Source organism: Pinus tabuliformis, chromosome 1_2 (genome assembly GCF_031772625.1).
Source record: "Pinus tabuliformis cultivar Carrire ecotype Pingquan chromosome 1_2, CPIR1, whole genome shotgun sequence".
NCBI lineage: Eukaryota > Viridiplantae > Streptophyta > Pinopsida > Pinales > Pinaceae > Pinus > Pinus tabuliformis.
In genome coordinates, this window is record NC_142298.1 from 208,576,831 (window position 1) to 208,593,472 (window position 16,642).

Sequence of the window (16,642 nt, forward strand, 5' to 3'; positions counted from 1 at the left end):
AGGTCCAATTTCCTTGGCATGTTTGTAACTTGATTGAACTCTTGACTCTTGAGTTTTAAATTTGTAAGGTGAAGTTTGAACTTTGAAATTGAATGGTGAACCTATGGTAAAATAAGGATTGCAAGTTACAAAAATTAAAAAAAAATTACATACATGAGTAACATGACAAAACACATTGGCATGTCTAGATTTGGTGGAGGGCTGACATAATAGTTTGAGCCAACTTGGCCCCTCTTCCTAATATTGGAATATATCGCGATTCGAGAGAAAACGACGGCAGCGATGTCCCGATACCAAACGCGAACAGGGCTTTCTCATGGCGGCGTCGTCAACAGTTGCAGAGGAAGGGGGCACAGTGAGGTATGCGGTCCAAGAGGCACGATCACGAGTGCCGAGGACGCAGATCTGGTCACGAGCCCGCGGCGGAGGTTGGAGAAGAGCGACTGCTTGGTGGAAGCCTGCAGGGTTTTCAACCAAAAGCCCAAACGCGAGGGGTTTCTTAGCACATTGATGAATGGATCTTCTGCAGGGTGTAAGCTCCATGAGGCTGTGGCGAATGCCCTTCAGGATTTTTATATAAAACGTGGAAGGGTAAAGATCGCACGCGAACTGTTTGACGAAATGTCGGAACGAGATGTCAAGAAAATTCTCAACAAACAGATCGGCCAAGATCTTGCAGGGCCGACGCCCCGGATGGGAAATAGCCACGGCAGATCTGCTCTAGGAAGCACAAGAAGCCCTGGCATGGGGTCAAGGCTAATCTCTGATCCCTTTCAGATCCAAATTTCTCAGCCTACAGGCAGAACCATCATGCAATGGGTCAGGCCTTCAGATCTGGTGCAAGAACTCAAACTGAATCTAGAGCGCCGGATGGGGATCCCATCAAGCTTTCAACGAATTCTCTTTCAAGGTAAACAACTTGAAGACCCTCTTCCCCTCTCTTCTTACAGCATTTCCAGGAATAGCTCTGTGGTGGTAACCCTTCGTCTGAGAGGAGGTGCAGCGGGACAGTCATCCTCTGCTCGGCCCTTCTCATACAAAGATGCAGTACACTCTGAGAACCCCAAACCCCCGGAAGCCCCTAAATCTAAGGCCTTCTTGGTTGACAAGATTGAAGAAGTTCCCTTTGTTGAACTCACCCATGAAGATCTGGCAACCCAACTTCAAGACTTCGCAGAAAGAGCCATCATTTGCAGATTTAATGGACTGTGGCCGCGATCTCAGGATCTTTATGCATGGATCCATGCAAACTGGACACATCACTGTAAGATCTTTTTTTGTTCAAAAGGTTACTTCATTGTTTTATTTGATAACAGTAAGCATTATGAAAAGGCCTTAGAAGAGGGCCCTTGGTTCATGGGAACTGCAGGGCTCTTCTTGACTCCTTGGTTCCCAGATTTTGATCCAGCTACTGCAGTCATTACCAAGACCCCCGTATGGATCAGGCTTCCAAACTTCCCAGCCCACCTATGGAATACTCGTGTCTTCAGAGCTATAGGCGATACCTTGGGCAGCTACATTAAGGGAGATTTTTGGCGGGAATCCAAAGGTCTCTACTCATATGCAAGAGTATGTGTGGAGTTAGACTTGAGCAAAGGACTTCCAGAACAGATCAATCTCAAGATAAACGACTTTGTCTGGACCCAGACACTGGATTACGAGAATACTGCATTTCGTTGCCGCCACTGCCACCAATCTGGGCATTTGCAGAACTCCTGCCCATCTCGTCCGGCAAAAAAGAATAAGGCCAACGTCTCCAAGCCTAAATCCAAACGATGGGCGCCTTGCTCTCCACCTCCAGTAGTGGATTCGGATTCCTCCAGCTCTGAAGATGACGATAGCGATGAAGAACAGAATCAGGCCCCTAATTTCATGGCCCCTTCCAACGATGGTCTGGCGCCTTCCTCCGATACAGCCACTATTCAGAAACGCGCCCATTTGTCCTCCTCCTCTGATTCAGAAAAGGAGGGCTCCCCTGTGGAGAGCCCCAATCTTCAAATTGTTATGGCTCATCCACCCCAAAATGGTTGGGTCGAAGTCAAAAAAAGGAAAGGGAAAAAGATTCGTGTTGAGGCCTCTACCCTTTCAGGGTAGAAGTCAATGTTTCTTCTGGCTCCCAGCCTCGTGTTGTAGCTCCTTGTTTGTTTTTCTCCTTCTCCGGAACCGAGGTTGATAGTCCTATCATTTCCGGTTGCCAGTTTTCTGTCTCTCTTGAATGTACCCTCTTGTACCATATTTTTGCTTAATAGAATTAGTCCAATTCAGATAACAAAAAAAAAAAAACCATGACAAAACACATTGAATTTTTGACAATTTAACAAACAAAAACACCATCAAATCAACTCAAAAATATTTGATAAACCAATGGGTTATCCAAACCCAACCAAAATAAAAAAAAATAAAAAAAATAAAAAATAAAAAAACAAACAAACAAAACAAAACAAAACACAGAAATTTGGTGCCCATACCGGTTTGCCGGAGAAAATTGATCCTCTCCTCCTCAGCTCTCAATCCACCGGGGGTTTTGAGTCATTTTCTCCTCCAATCAGCGCCCAATCGACCAAGGTTTTTCTCCAAGGGGACTCCCAATCCACTGCTGCCGCTATATGAACAAATGAATAAAAAAATCGATTTTTGGGTGTTTATAACTCGTTGTCTGTCGGCCCCATGATTAATTCAAATCGAATTGCAATTTTATCGTACTTATCGCAATTTTTTTTTTTAAATCGCGATTTTTTCAGAAGCGAAAAAGAACAAAAAAAAAGTTTAAAAATCGTGCGATTTTATCGGCATTTTGAAAAAATCGCAATTTTATCGCGAGTTTCGTATCACTAATTAGGATTAATACACTCAGATATTTGCAGCCCTATGTCCACAAGGGCTCTTAGTGGTGGCGAATACTTCGTCACTTTTATCGATGATCACTCCAAAAAAACCTGGATCTATTTCTTAAAGACTCAGGATGAGGTCTTTGATCGTTTCCGAGAATTTAAAGCTCTTGTTGAAAATATGACAAGGAAAAAAATAAAGCTATTACATTCAGATAATGGTGGAGAATATACAGACAGAGATTTCACAGATTTCTGCGCAAAGGAGGGCATCAAAAGAGAGTGGACAACTCCATATAATCCAGAGCAAAATGGAGTGGCAAACGGAAGAACCGAACTATTGTTGGGGCAACCAAAGCCATGTTGTATGATCAGGATCTACCTAAGTATCTACGGGAAGAAGCTGACAACACAGCAGTATATATCTAGAACAGAACTCCTCATAGAGCATTGGGGAAGAGAATGCCCGAAGGAGTGTTCACCGAGAAGAAATCGAAAGTCAGTCATCTCAGTATATTCGGAAGCGTGGCTTATTGCCACATTCCAAATGAGAAGTGCGGCAAACTGGATCAGACTGTAGAGAAGGGGGGTATCTCGTAGGATACAGCGAGACCTCAAAGGCATATAGAATCTACATTCCTGGCAGTAGGAAGATTGTAGTAAGACGGGATGCAAAGTTCATGGAAGATAGAGCTTTCAATCTCGTGAAATGTCTACAAAAAAGCAGCAGGGGCAGCAATAAGGACAGGCATGAGAGCATACACCTGGGTCAAGTATAGTGACTAGCACCAGTATCTCCTCAGAGAGAGGAAATGCAGATGCTTCTCAACAAACGAAACAACAAGATCAGGAAGAAGAGTTGGTTGAGCCTCCCACCACCAGTGGTAGAATGAGCAAATAAGTGTGGCAGACACTGAGGGACGCAAAGGAATTTGTTGGAGCTCCTAGAGCCGAGAAGAGGCAGCATAGACAACCAGATAGATACCAAGCATTGGTAGCTCAGGTTGAAGAACCCTCTAGCTTTCAAGAAGTTGTTCAACACCAAGTATGGGTGGATGCCATGGTGGAAGAGTACAACTCCATCATGACGAATGATGTCTGGGAAGTAGTACCTAGACCAGAAAATAGATCAATTGTAGGATCACGATGGATCTACAAGATTAAGTATGTTGCAGATGGCAGCATAGAGAAGTACAAGGCAAGGTTCGTAGAAAAGGGATATGCTCAAAAAGAAGGAATAAATTATGAAGAGACCTTTGCCGCAGTTGCTCGATACACCTCTATCAGAATTGTTATATCGCTAGCAGCTCAAATGGGATGGGAGATTCACCAGATGGATGTCAAGACAGCATTCTTAAACGGAGTGATAGAAGATGAGGTGTATATAGAACAGCCTGAAGGCTTCAAAACTCATGGGAAGAAATCTCATGTTTGCAAGTTAAAGAAAGCCCTATACGGGCTCAAACAGGCACCTAAAGCATGGTATGGTCGGATTGATAGTTACTTGCAACAGTTGGGATTTGTCAAGAATGATGTTGATCCCAATCTCTACTATTTACTGGTAGATGGGATTTGTCAAGAATGACGTTGATCCCAATCTCTACTATTTACTGGTAGAGAATGAGCCACTTATTCTGGGACTATATGTAGATGACATGTTCCTAACTGGGTCATCTAGGCTCATCCAGGACTGCAAGAAGAATCTTGAAGCCGAATTCGACATGAAGGACTCGAGATTGATTCATTATTTTGTGGGGTTGGAAGTTTGGCAGAAGAATGGGGAGATCTTCCTTGGACAAGGAAGGTATGCTACAAAAATTCTGAAGAGATTCATAATGCAGGATTGCCGACCCATGGCTACTCCCATGATCACCAACTGGAAGAAAAGAGATGCATAAGAGGACAAAGAAGTAGATCCCACCTTGAACAAACAACTCATTGGGTCACTTATGTATCTGGTCAACACTAGGCCAGACATTTGTTTTGTTATCAACGCTGTTAGTCAATTCACGGTGGAACCAAAAAGGGTGCATTAGGCAGCAGCAAGAAACATACTTAGGTATGTACGTGGAACAGTCGGATATGGGAAGTACTCTAGAGGGGAGGACATTAGTTTGAATAGGTTCACCGATGCAAATTGGGCAAGTAATGCAATAGAACGAAAAAGTACCTCAGGGTATTGCTTCAGTGTTGGATCAGGGATGATATCTTGGTGCAACAGGAAGCAGAAATCGATAGCACTGAGTTCAGCAAAAGCAGAATATATGGCAGCCAGCACAGCTACGTGCGAAGCCATATGGCTCAGAAAATTGCTTGTGGGCCTATTCAGAAAAATAATGGAAGGAACCAAGTTTTACTGCGATAATCAAAGTTGTATCAAACTCTTTGAGAATCCAGTATTTCATGATCAGCCGAACCATATAGATATTCGTTGTAACTTTATCAGAGAAGGTGTTCAGTGTGGGGCAATATAGCTACAATATGTTCCCACAGGAGAGCGGGTGGTCGATATACTCACAAAGGCTCTCGGAAGAGCTAAGTTCACTTAATTCAGAGAGCATTTGGGTATGGTTGAAAATTCGTTTCAGTAGCAGCAGCAATTTGCAGTGAAGGGACAGTTGGCAGTGGCAGTGCCCACAGTAGCACAGATGTGGAAATTGAGAGGGAGTTGTAATACAAATATAGCATTGGCAGTGGCAGTGTCAAAGGCAGCAAAACAGTTGCAGCAACAGCGAGTAGTTGGTGGACAACATGTCAGACATCAATAGCGTAGAGGACGATGCTTCAGAGGCAGAGCAGTGTGCAGCAGCAGTATATTGCTAGAGCACATTCCTCGCTAAGAGTGAGCGTTGATTTGGGGTAGCATCGGATATGCTCTAAGCCTCAAAATTTGCAGGGAGGCTTGGCACATGCATTCCAAAGAACCCAGAAACCGTTTTGGAAAATTCCACCCAGAGACGATTATATTAAAATAATTAATATTTTTAATGGGGTTCCTAAGTCTAAACCTAAGAAAACTAAAATATTAATGGGTATTAATCTAATTGTGGGGGAATCTTCTAGATAAAGATGGAGCTCAAGTCAAAACGATCTGAGCCTTTGATTAGGAGATAATCTAGGTCGTTGGTTATCCAACAGGAAGATATAAGAAGGGGGTTGAGGGTCATTTGGAAAACACACCAAGCAGATACTCAGTTGCCCGAGTTAAATCGATTTTCTCACTAATCGAAGTTCTGCAAGAGAAAATCGATTCAGAGGGAGAGTTGTAGGTGGAGGAGAGGCAGAGAGGGTCCAGTATCAGTCAGAGAGACAGGGATGAAGACGTAGAGCAGTAAAAGGACAGCGTTAGGCAGATTGATGCTGGGAGAGGCAGCGCTAGCTTGAGTGACGCAAGCATTGCGCATGCCAGTCCAAAGGCTAGAGAAAGTGATGTTGGGCAAGCCATAGAGACGAAGAGGGTGGAGGAACTTCTCTCTCGGGTCAGATATTTGTTCAGGAACGTCTGTAATTTTTTCTCGAAAAGCCTTGTTCTATAATGTTGGGTGTAATTTGTACATGAAGATTTTTGTTGAAAAATAATAAAACCCTCATCTGCTGCACTGGTTTTCCCGCATTGGGTTTTCCCGGGGACAATTGTCCAAAAATAACTGTCATTATGATTGTATTTGTGCCAGCATTTTACTTACATTTACTTTTTGCAATGTTTTAATTGTGAAGGATGCAGTAGAATATATTTCGATATTTACCGTAAGAATACAATAGGTAACTTATTTCTGAGGTAATAAGTAGAAGAAATAATATTAATCACTGCATTAGGATTTCTATTTAGAAATTTTCACACTTTTCCCTCATAGGTGCCTTTTGGCACGGGTGTATAAACCTGTGTAAGTATTGTTGCAATGGGGGCAGTGAAATTTAGTGGTTCCACCCCCTTTCCCTGTTTCAGGCCTAGAAACATATTTCCACAATGGGGTTTGGTCTTGTTTATATTTTTAGGTTGAATCATATTCACTCTCTTCCTCCTCACCAAAGTACTCCTCTCCGGGGGTTTAATAAAATCCACTATAACCCACTTCTTCATCCTCTTCTTCATGTTCAACACTCTTTTTTCTACTCTCCAACACCATAATAACCAACAAAGGAACCAAGAAGAAGAAAATGCCAATCCATATAACCACGATGTTTGAAATTTGCAGTTTTGAATCTCCAAAAAATGGATGAATGGGAATGGGAAATAGAGAAAAAAAAAATATTATTTATTTAGCAATGAACATAGAATAATAATAATAATAATTAAAAAAAAAATTGCTCAATTAGAGTGTAGATCCTACCTCTTCGGCCTTCAATCTCAAACTCCAATCTCCCCTTGCAAGCTCCTCAAACTCCTCCAAGCTCCTCTCTCCAAGCTTCAAACTCTCTCTTGCTCCAAACTCTCTTGCTCTCTCAATGGATGAAGTGAATAATGGGAGGGGAGAGGGTCTATTTATTTTTCCCCCTCCCCTTCCCTCTCTCTTCTCCCCTTTTCCCTCCCTTTCCCCCTCTCTTTAAGTCGTCGTCGCCTTCCCTCTCAGCCGCGCAAGCTTCCTTTCCGCCGGATGGGAGCGATTTTCTCAATGGGGGAGCGATCGCTCCCCGACCACTAACCCATTGAAAAAATCGATCCCGAAGCAGCGGGAGCGACGCTCCCGAAAAAACCAGGGAGTGAATCTTTTTTGTTGAGAGCAATTTTGGGAGCGCGCTTCCACCTGAAGCACGAATTGGGAGCGGGATCGTGGGGGGGGGGGGGCACTCCCCCGCAACCCTGGAAAAACCTTCAATGATCTTCAATTACAGTGAATTTTTGTCAGAAGCAATACATGATCAGTTCTTGAAGTTTTCTACAAAAGGATCTTTTAAGTATCAGTCAGTTTTTGTATACATGTTCTTGTTTCATCAAAGAGATAAATTTCAGTTTCAATTACAGAAGTTAGATGAGCAGGGTAATCCTAAATCTGTAATTCATTGGACTTCCTTGGTAAGGAAGAATACCAATGACTTTTCCTTTAGCGATTACACCAATTAGTTCTTACCAATGAATTTTCCTTCAGCGATTACACCAATTAGTTCTTATATATGGTTTCATGCTTGCTCAATAGTGATGTTGTTCCTAGGATTTCCCCTGAAATCAAGAGAATTCTCCACCTCAACGAGCAGACAAAGACTAGATATTGGTACTTGTATCAAAACTACATAGAGATCAGAGTATATGGATGTGAGCTTCCTCCATATAAATTGCCTAAGTTTGTACCAATTAGGATTTTTGCATTAGAGTATATAAGGCAGATGATGAATATGGATGAGCTGCACTTTGTGTCAGCTAAGAAGAAGTCTCAGTTTAAGTTAAAAGCTCAGATTGGACCCTTTATTTGCAATACCAGAGCAGCAGCAAAGGAAGCAGATCTCCTTCTGAAACAAATGAAATTCAAATTAAGTTTTACCTAGTCTTATGATCCCTTGGGGATTATTTCTAAGCTAAGGGTAGAACAGAAAACTACTCCTTATGCACACACTCCCAGACCAGAGATTGAACAGTACATGAATCAAGAGGAGTGGCAAGAAAATACATTGCAAGAAGCAAAAGAGTAGGTTTTCATTTCGACAACTTCACAAAATCCAGTTCCACAGGAAAAACATGCTAAGAGGACAAGGGAAAGTGTTTCCCCTTCAGTTTCAGAAGTTCCAGAGACAGAATTCATAATGTATAAAAGAAGAAAAAGAATCCTCTTGAAGGGCCATTTCAAGAAGAAATCTCACAAGAACAGACCACGTTCGTTTTAGCAGGTCCTCATGTTGCAACATTTCCAAGGATTGAGGAAATTTTCTCAAGCTCTCATGTATCTTCAGTCACTCAAGACCCATTAGAAATAGCTCAGACAGGAGAGCTAACTCATACTACAACAAAACCAAATATTTTTGTTAGATACAGGGAAATCAAGAAGAAAAATGAAGCACTAAAGGCCACCACTTATTCTGAGTTCTAGAAGCAAACTTCAGCTTCCCAACACAGGGTTCTTTCTGCATTGGATATTGAGAAAGGACAGTTTCAGATGGCCCTCTTGGAGCCTAAGGCTCCTTTTCCTAGGACTGCAGAACACTACAAAAAATCTAATTTTACATTTGATACTAAACAAATACATTCTATTGACCAGATTCATCTACACAAGCAAGCTAGGGAAATTATTTACTCCACCTTAACTAGCTCAGCAATGGCAACATCTAAGTTGCAAGTTTCAATGAACAATATTAAGTCTCGGCTAAAGCTAGAAAAGATATCATCCCTAGTCAAATGTACCAAGATAAAATCCTTAGAAGATCTGGTAATCAAATTGGGATATGATCCCAATAATGTTATAGCTGCCAAAGAAATGATTAAGAGGAAAAATGTTGATATTTTGGCATTAAGAAAACAATTAAAGCTCCCTACCACAAAAGACCCACAAACCAAAGAATTTGGTGAATTGGAGAAGGAGAAAGAAGAGCATGTTTAAAATTATTGTTGAACAAAATTTGCAGATACAAAGGATGGAGACTAAACTAGAAAGTCTACTAAAGGAAAAAGAACAGCAAGTTGATGTGGCAGCAGCTATTCCTATAGCAACAGCTTCTATTGCAGGTACTTCAACAACTTCTATTGTAGCAGCTATAGCAGTGGAAACACAGTCCACAGATTCAGCAGTGGATCTAGCTAAAGCTATGGGAGATTAATCCTTAAAGGATCAAGAAATTGAAAAACTAAAGGCTCAACTCAACAATCTCCAGGAGCAGAAGCTAAAAACTGATAATGCTTACTTGGCAGAGCTTCAGAAAACTCATAGACTAACTTAGAGAATAGAGACTCTAGAAAATGAGTCTGCTATTGCTCAAACCATTGCACAGGCCAAAGAAAATATTTGGTTGGATATTAATGAGTCTATGACTAATTTATGGCCTTCCATTGAATTATTTTTGAACAGGAAGAATTATTGGAAAGGTCAAAGGAGATAATTGCAGAAGTAAAGAAAGACCTGGGTCAAAAACCAGGAGATGCAACAACATTGATCAGGATTTTGAATTCAAAGACAAGAGAAGAGCTGGAAGAATATGATATTGAGGACAAAACTGAAACCATTTTGGAAGTAAGAAGGATACTCACTAAAAGGAATTTAATGTTGCAATTAGAAAATAAATGCCATAATCTAGAAGCTAGCATTCAGAAGTTCCATAAAAAGTTTAATGTGCTTCATCAAAAAGGACTTCCAGGTTTAAGAGGAATGGCAGACAGTCTGGTTCCCCTTGAAGAATACCAGCATAGGCTGCATTCTATAGCTATAGACAAATCCAGATTTGCTAAGATTAAGGGAACTATTACAGGAAAGGTCTTTATTGAAGGTTTGAGTTTTGATTTATTAATAAAACATGAAATCAAACATTTGTTCATAGTCAAACCCACCTTTCAGAACTACACTGAAGTGGATGAGACTTACAGAAAACTAATCAAATATTCCATTCCTAATGAAGAAAGATGGGAAAAGGTATGCCAGCTCATTGACTAAACAGAAAACAGATTTCCAACAGCAGACAATAGGTTTTCAGCAACAAGATACAGATTTTTAGGAGCAAAAGTATAGAGGATTATACAGAGCAATAGAACAGTAGCTTTTCCAACTCAGTCATCACTAGAAGCCTCGAATTTTGTGCAAAGATTTCCAAGTAGTTTAGTTTTCCTATTCTATAGTTCTATTTTTGTAAACCAATTTTGAGATATTTGTAAATAAATCTTGATATTGCAATCAAGATATTTTCAAGAATGTTGTATAAATACTTTGTAGATCAAAGTATAAAGGGTTGAACCCTTGTGATAAACTCTTAAAGCAGATTTGTAATCCTCTGAAGTTATTTTCTGAGATTAATAGAAGGATTTTGGATTCATTTTGAAACAACTTGTGTTCCTGTGAGTACTTCTATGTTATTTATATTTTCATTTTGTTAAGTCTGCATATGTTTAAAATAAATGGGAAATATGGGTAAGATAGCATTGAATATCAGTCTATCTGAAAACCCCTATGGAGTTATAATCAATTACAGAGACTAGTTAATTAGAACTTTATGTTTTAATTAATTCCTCTATATCTTTAAATTGTCACTTCCTATTTAGCTTTAAATGTATTTTGTTTCGCTGTAAAAGGATTTTACACACATCACCTATATATGATTAGTTAAATGCTCTTTTTGAATGTTTAATAGATCATATACCTTCTTAAGTTCAACCTTACACATCTTTCAAAGCTAAATTTTGTTAAAGGTGAAGAATCAACCCTTCTAATATATCACAAATAATTAAGAGTTTGCACCTGTTTAACAGTTTAGAGCATTGGTCATCCAAAAATCCAAAACAAACAAAACATTTAAGATGCTTTGGCATAATTCCTTAACCTAGAATCATCTACAGAGGTACAACAGACTGATCAAAGGAACCGTACCATCATAAACTTTCTTATCTTTTGCCCACAGGGAACCATGTTTCTAAAATCAGTTGATGCATTTGATAGGGTGAAAGATGCACACTTGTTGTTTCAGCGTTTGGTTGAGGTTGTTGAAGAGGTGGGGGTGGCTAATGTTGTTCAAATCATCACAGATAATGCCTCTAACCATGTTTTTGTTGGTAAAATGTTAGGAAAAACACAAAACCATCTTTTGGACCCCATGTGTGGCACATTGCATAGACTTCATGCTTGAGAATATTGGCAAAATAGATTGGGTCAAGAACAATGTAGAGCATGCCAAAAGCATCACAAAATATATCTACAGCCACTCATGGATTTTGAACCTGATGAGGAAACACACAGGGGGCAAGGATATTATTAGGATGTCCATCACTAGATTTGCAACTCATTTTTTGACATTGCAATCTATGCCTTCCCAACATAGAAACTTGCAAAGGGTGTTTTCCAATGATGAAAGGAATGAATGTCAATGGTCTCGCAAACAGGATGGCAAAGATGTGAGAAAGAAAGTTAATGAAGAAATATTTTGGAAAAAGGCAACAAAGATTATGAAGGTTATTCAGCCACTAGTGAAGGTGTTGCGGTTGGTGGATGGGGAAAGATTGGCTATGGGATTCATTTATGAGGCTATGGATCAAGCAAAGGAGCAAATAAAGGCAACATACAAGGATAGAGTGGCTAAGTATGGGCCCATTTGGGAAATCATTGATCAAAGATGGAACAATCAACTCCATCACCCTATACATGCAGCTAGGTTTTTTCTGAACCCAAGGTATCATTATAAAGCTTTAGAGGCAAAAGCTTTGACTGGGGAGGTTAGAGATGGATTGATTGACTGCATTGACCGCATGGTCCCTAAGGAGAGTGATCAGCTGGAGATACATCGACAGATCACTTGTTTCAGCAAAGCCACAGGTACCTTTGGCAAGAACCTAGCAAGGATTGCAAGGGAAGCAGATGAGCCAGGTAACAAACAATTTCAATTTTCAAATTCTTATTTTGTTAAATTGTTTATAATTTGAAAGTTGGATATAATTTGTTGAGCTAACTCATTACACAACTATGTTTTTTGCAGCACAATGGTGGGAGGCATTTGGTAGCCATTGTCCTCAATTGCAAAAGTTTGCAATCCGTATTTTGAGTCAAACTTGCAGTGCTACTGGGTGTGAGCGCAATTGGTCTGTCTTTGAGAGGATTCACACGAAGAAGAGAAATTGTTTGGAACAAAAACGATTAAATGATCTAGTCTATGTCCAATACAACCTCTAGCTAAGATGCAACCAATTGTTGAACAAAAGACCTGATACAGATCCCATTGTGTTGGAAGATATTGATCCAACATCAGATTGGGTAGTGGAGAGTCATCCAACAAAGTTTGATTATGATGAGGATATTGGTCTTGATTTGGATTTACAGATGGAGGCATTAGTTGAACATAATGTTCAGTTGAACGTAGATCCACTTATACCAGGCCCAGCCCCAAGTCCTCCAATTGCAGGCACTTACTCTATTCAACCACAACGGAAGCGCATACTATCTCAATGTGTAGTTGTTGCGCCTGCTAGTGCTACTACTTCTACAGTTGCAATTGGAGATGGTGATGAGGAGGAGGAGCCATGGGTTTCCCTGTCTAACTCTGATTCAGAGTTTGAGCCAGATGATGTTGGCTTCTCTAGCAGTAGCCAGTAGTACTAGTGACTAGTGATGTTTTACTTTTGTTGTAGAGGCCATTTAGAGCCTCCTTGGTTATGTGTTTTTGTTTTGATCTCTATATCATGTATGTATTGGACAGTGCATTGGGTGCCATTTTGATATAATGGATATATTCATGAGCCTACTTTGATCATATGTTGTCTTCTCTCTATATTCTAATGCTTTGTGTTTGGAAACATGAATGAAAATCTTTAAAATTATGTTTTTTCATTAAAAAATTAATATTTAATGTATTTTTTACAACGACCGAGTCATTGAAATCAAATCGGTCGAGTCGATACCGAGTCAGAGTCGGAGTCGACCCTCGGCCGGTTCCGAACCCGAGTCGGAGTTTTAAAACATTGGTTACAACCTACAGGAGCTCGGTCTATCTCCAAGAGACACAAAGCTATTACGGCCTGTTCTGAAGAGAATATGCCCACTAATCCTACACTAAAAAACTTCCAAACTTCAACCTTGTCATAGAACCACCACCTACCCAATCCCGGTTGCCCTGAAACACACGAAGAAACACCATCTCGACCTTCTTTCACTTCAAACCAACATCTAAGGGACTCGACTACCACAGACCTCCTTTTCCTTGTGTGATGCACTTGTGATGATCTTAAATTTGTTCCAAGAGCTCTGATACCATGTAGAATTTCCACAAAAATTTGATATGTTGATAAGAACAATCTCAAAAAACACTTTCTTTTCTTACAAACACAAAATTTCTCTACTCAATTTGCAGCGGAATTAGGAACAAAAATAAAAGCACAATCACACAATTGAGCAGCACAATTTTTAGAGGGAACACAATTGGGAAAACCCTCTTCCTGATTACTGAGAATTTATTGAAGAAAATTGAGCATTAGATCTCTTATAATACAACTATTTCAATATGAAAGATGCACTTGTCTTTCCAGCTTAATCTAAGCTTGAAACCTACGCAAGAATTATGATCTCTGCTTCCTTACCCAAGGAATTCATCCTTCTCCAATTCCAACAAATTTTTCCTAGGCTTGTTCATCTTCTCTTAATTTTTAGGCACTCCTAATTTTTAGGGAACTCCTAAATTTTAGGAACTTGACCATGCACAAAAAAGAACTCGACTTTGACTCCTTGAATATAGCACAAATCAAGGAATGACTTTTTTCGCTAATTTTCAACAGAAATCACAAATTCAACCTCTATTAGGGGCAGAAACGACTAAAGAGATTTTTCCCCTTGATGATCAAAGAAGCAAAATTGCAAAAAAGATAGTTCACCTAGTTTTCTATATTAATGTGTGTAACAAGTAGCTATCTTTCTCACAATTCTCGTTATCCTAAAGATAAAATCAACTTAAGTTTGAAACATCAATATGGAATTTTCAAAAGTGGCTAATCCCAAAACATCAATAATACATTATCAAACAATTGTTATGGCAGAAATTGGAAGTCAAAATTTCAATCTCTCTGTATGGGGCAGAAATAATTGAAGAGATTCATCTCATTGATATCTAAGAAGCAAATTTGCGAGAAAGATAGCTCACCTGGCTTTCTATATTGAAGATGAACTTATTAGAGAAATGAAACAAAGCAATGCAGGAAGAGTGTGATACCAGACAGAAAAATCAAACAAGGGAACTCATTAAATTGCCGGAGTGGCATTGGATGCAAACAGGTCTACAGGACAAAAAATGAAGGAACAATAACCGCTACATGTGAAGTAAAATTGCTACGAAGAGTTTTAGGAAGCATAGATCTTCAGCGAATCAGTGACAGAGTGTGACTCAGCTCGCAAAGAAACTAGTGTTTCATGCAAGAAGCAAGCGTATTGAGATCCAACAACACTTATCAGCACGCAAAGGCAAAACAAAGAAGTTAAGGTTGTATACAACAGAAATGAAGACAGGTTTGCTAACACATTCACAAAGGTGTAAAACAAAGAAAAGAGGAGAGGTGCTTGGCATTAATGAAATAAAGTGGTTCTTGAAGATATAATGCCCACTTAGGAGCACGCTTAGAATACTCTGTTAAAATTGGAAGTCACGATAAGATTAAATAGGACAGGTAGTTTAGGGATAAGATTATTCTATTCTAAGGTAAGTAACATTTTGGCTGGACGTTTATTGTCATCCTCGGCACCTCGACAACCAATTTTTAAACAAATTTTGTACTATAAATACGTTCTCCTATGTCATACGATAAGATCAGAGTTTGGTGTAAAATTTAGCTTACTCTCTTAAACGTATGTTGTTTAAAAAACCAACCAGAACATATTTTCAAAAAATGAAGTTGTGAACTTAACTGGATTATCACATTCTAGGCCAAAGATCCAATGTGTCCCACTTAGCAAACGAGCCTCAATCTTAAGCTAGCCTATCTTCAAAGGGCAAGTCTTTACACTATTTTCATTTTCATTGGGTTGGTCCGCCGCTGAACAAATTTTTCTATTGAACAATTTCGTAATCTAGTTTACTTTAATAAGCTGGGAATATTGATTTGGATGTTTTCTTATCATAACATATTCTTGACAACCGTTTGTTTTGATCTGGTGCAAGAGATCTCTCCTCGATTCTCGATATGGTCTGCCTCACCCGTACAGCCTAAGTATCAAGAGAATGAGACTGAGTGCAAGTTGTACCCCTCGGATTGCCAAAGTGACAAAGGAAGTCCACTCTTTGTGCAGCTCGTCAGGGTATATTCTGGGAAATTTTTCAAATAAATAAATAAACTGAGATGCCGAAATGAACTTTTTTTTTGGTAACCTAACTTTTCTAAGAAGCACAATACAGAATTCTGAGAAATAAGTAAAAAATAGCACAAACTGCCGCCTTCTAATTAGGTTAAATCGAAAAAAGAAAAAATTGAATCACACGGCTTGAACAGGTCCATACAGAAATGTTATTCTACCGAACAATTTGTGCCCTCGAGAGTTTGAAATGCTTGTGCTACAACTTAAATACTAAACCCTGGTCTCCTTGCACTTAATTTTTATTAACTATGGAAATCTTCGTTGAATTAAACTTAAATATACTGACAATATACAATATTAAACTGGCGTGCTCATCTTCATAGTGAGGATGGAATGGGAAGAGATTATCTACCAGCAGGATACTGCATGGATCAGGGATGGTCTCCTGTGGAGAGGCAGCAGTCCCTGTATACCAGTGCCATCCCTTCTACGCCTTCGGGGCATTTTCAGTCTTCTATTCAAATTTCATGCCAACCGAACAGCTTCGCAGATTTTGCGTACAAAATTTACGGGTGCATTTTAACAGGCCATGAGGGCTTTAGAAGGAGACATCACTAAACCTTCTTGGCGCACACATACACATATATGTAGGGTCTTTGACACCGCTGTGAATATCGGTGTTAAAGTCGGTTAAGACGGTGGAACGAAAACTACAACGTAGAGAAGTGTTCACAAACAAAATTAATTATAACCACATCTACATGGCTGGGTACATCAAACTTACGTGCCCGGGAGCGTTTAAAACAACATGTCATTATTAAAAAAAAAACATGTCAAATAGGTTAATGGTAAATTGGTGGAAAATTTACATTACAAATTAATGAGGGAGTATAGTGTAGTCTTGCATTTTAAATGGGATCT

The 16,642-nt window shown here is 39.6% G+C and overlaps 1 protein-coding gene across 7 annotated transcripts in view; it reads right to left on the bottom strand.

Moving 5' to 3' along the window:
* LOC149205187 (Peptidase M50 family protein) overlaps nucleotides 1-16,416 on the bottom strand; it is a 118,992-nt gene extending 102,576 nt beyond the window's left edge. For 2 of the 7 annotated variants that reach the window (XM_089394943.1, XM_089394942.1), the window contains exon 1: nucleotides 16,134-16,415. In XM_089394943.1, the coding sequence (XP_089251069.1) occupies nucleotides 16,134-16,225 (92 nt within the window). In that variant the 5' untranslated portion in view covers nucleotides 16,226-16,415. Of the gene's footprint in view, nucleotides 1-16,133 lie in introns of all 7 variants that reach the window. The other 5 variants (XM_089394939.1, XM_089394941.1, XM_089394940.1 and 2 more) reach the window with 5 other exon arrangements.
* Between the last annotated feature and the right edge of the window lie 226 nt (nucleotides 16,417-16,642).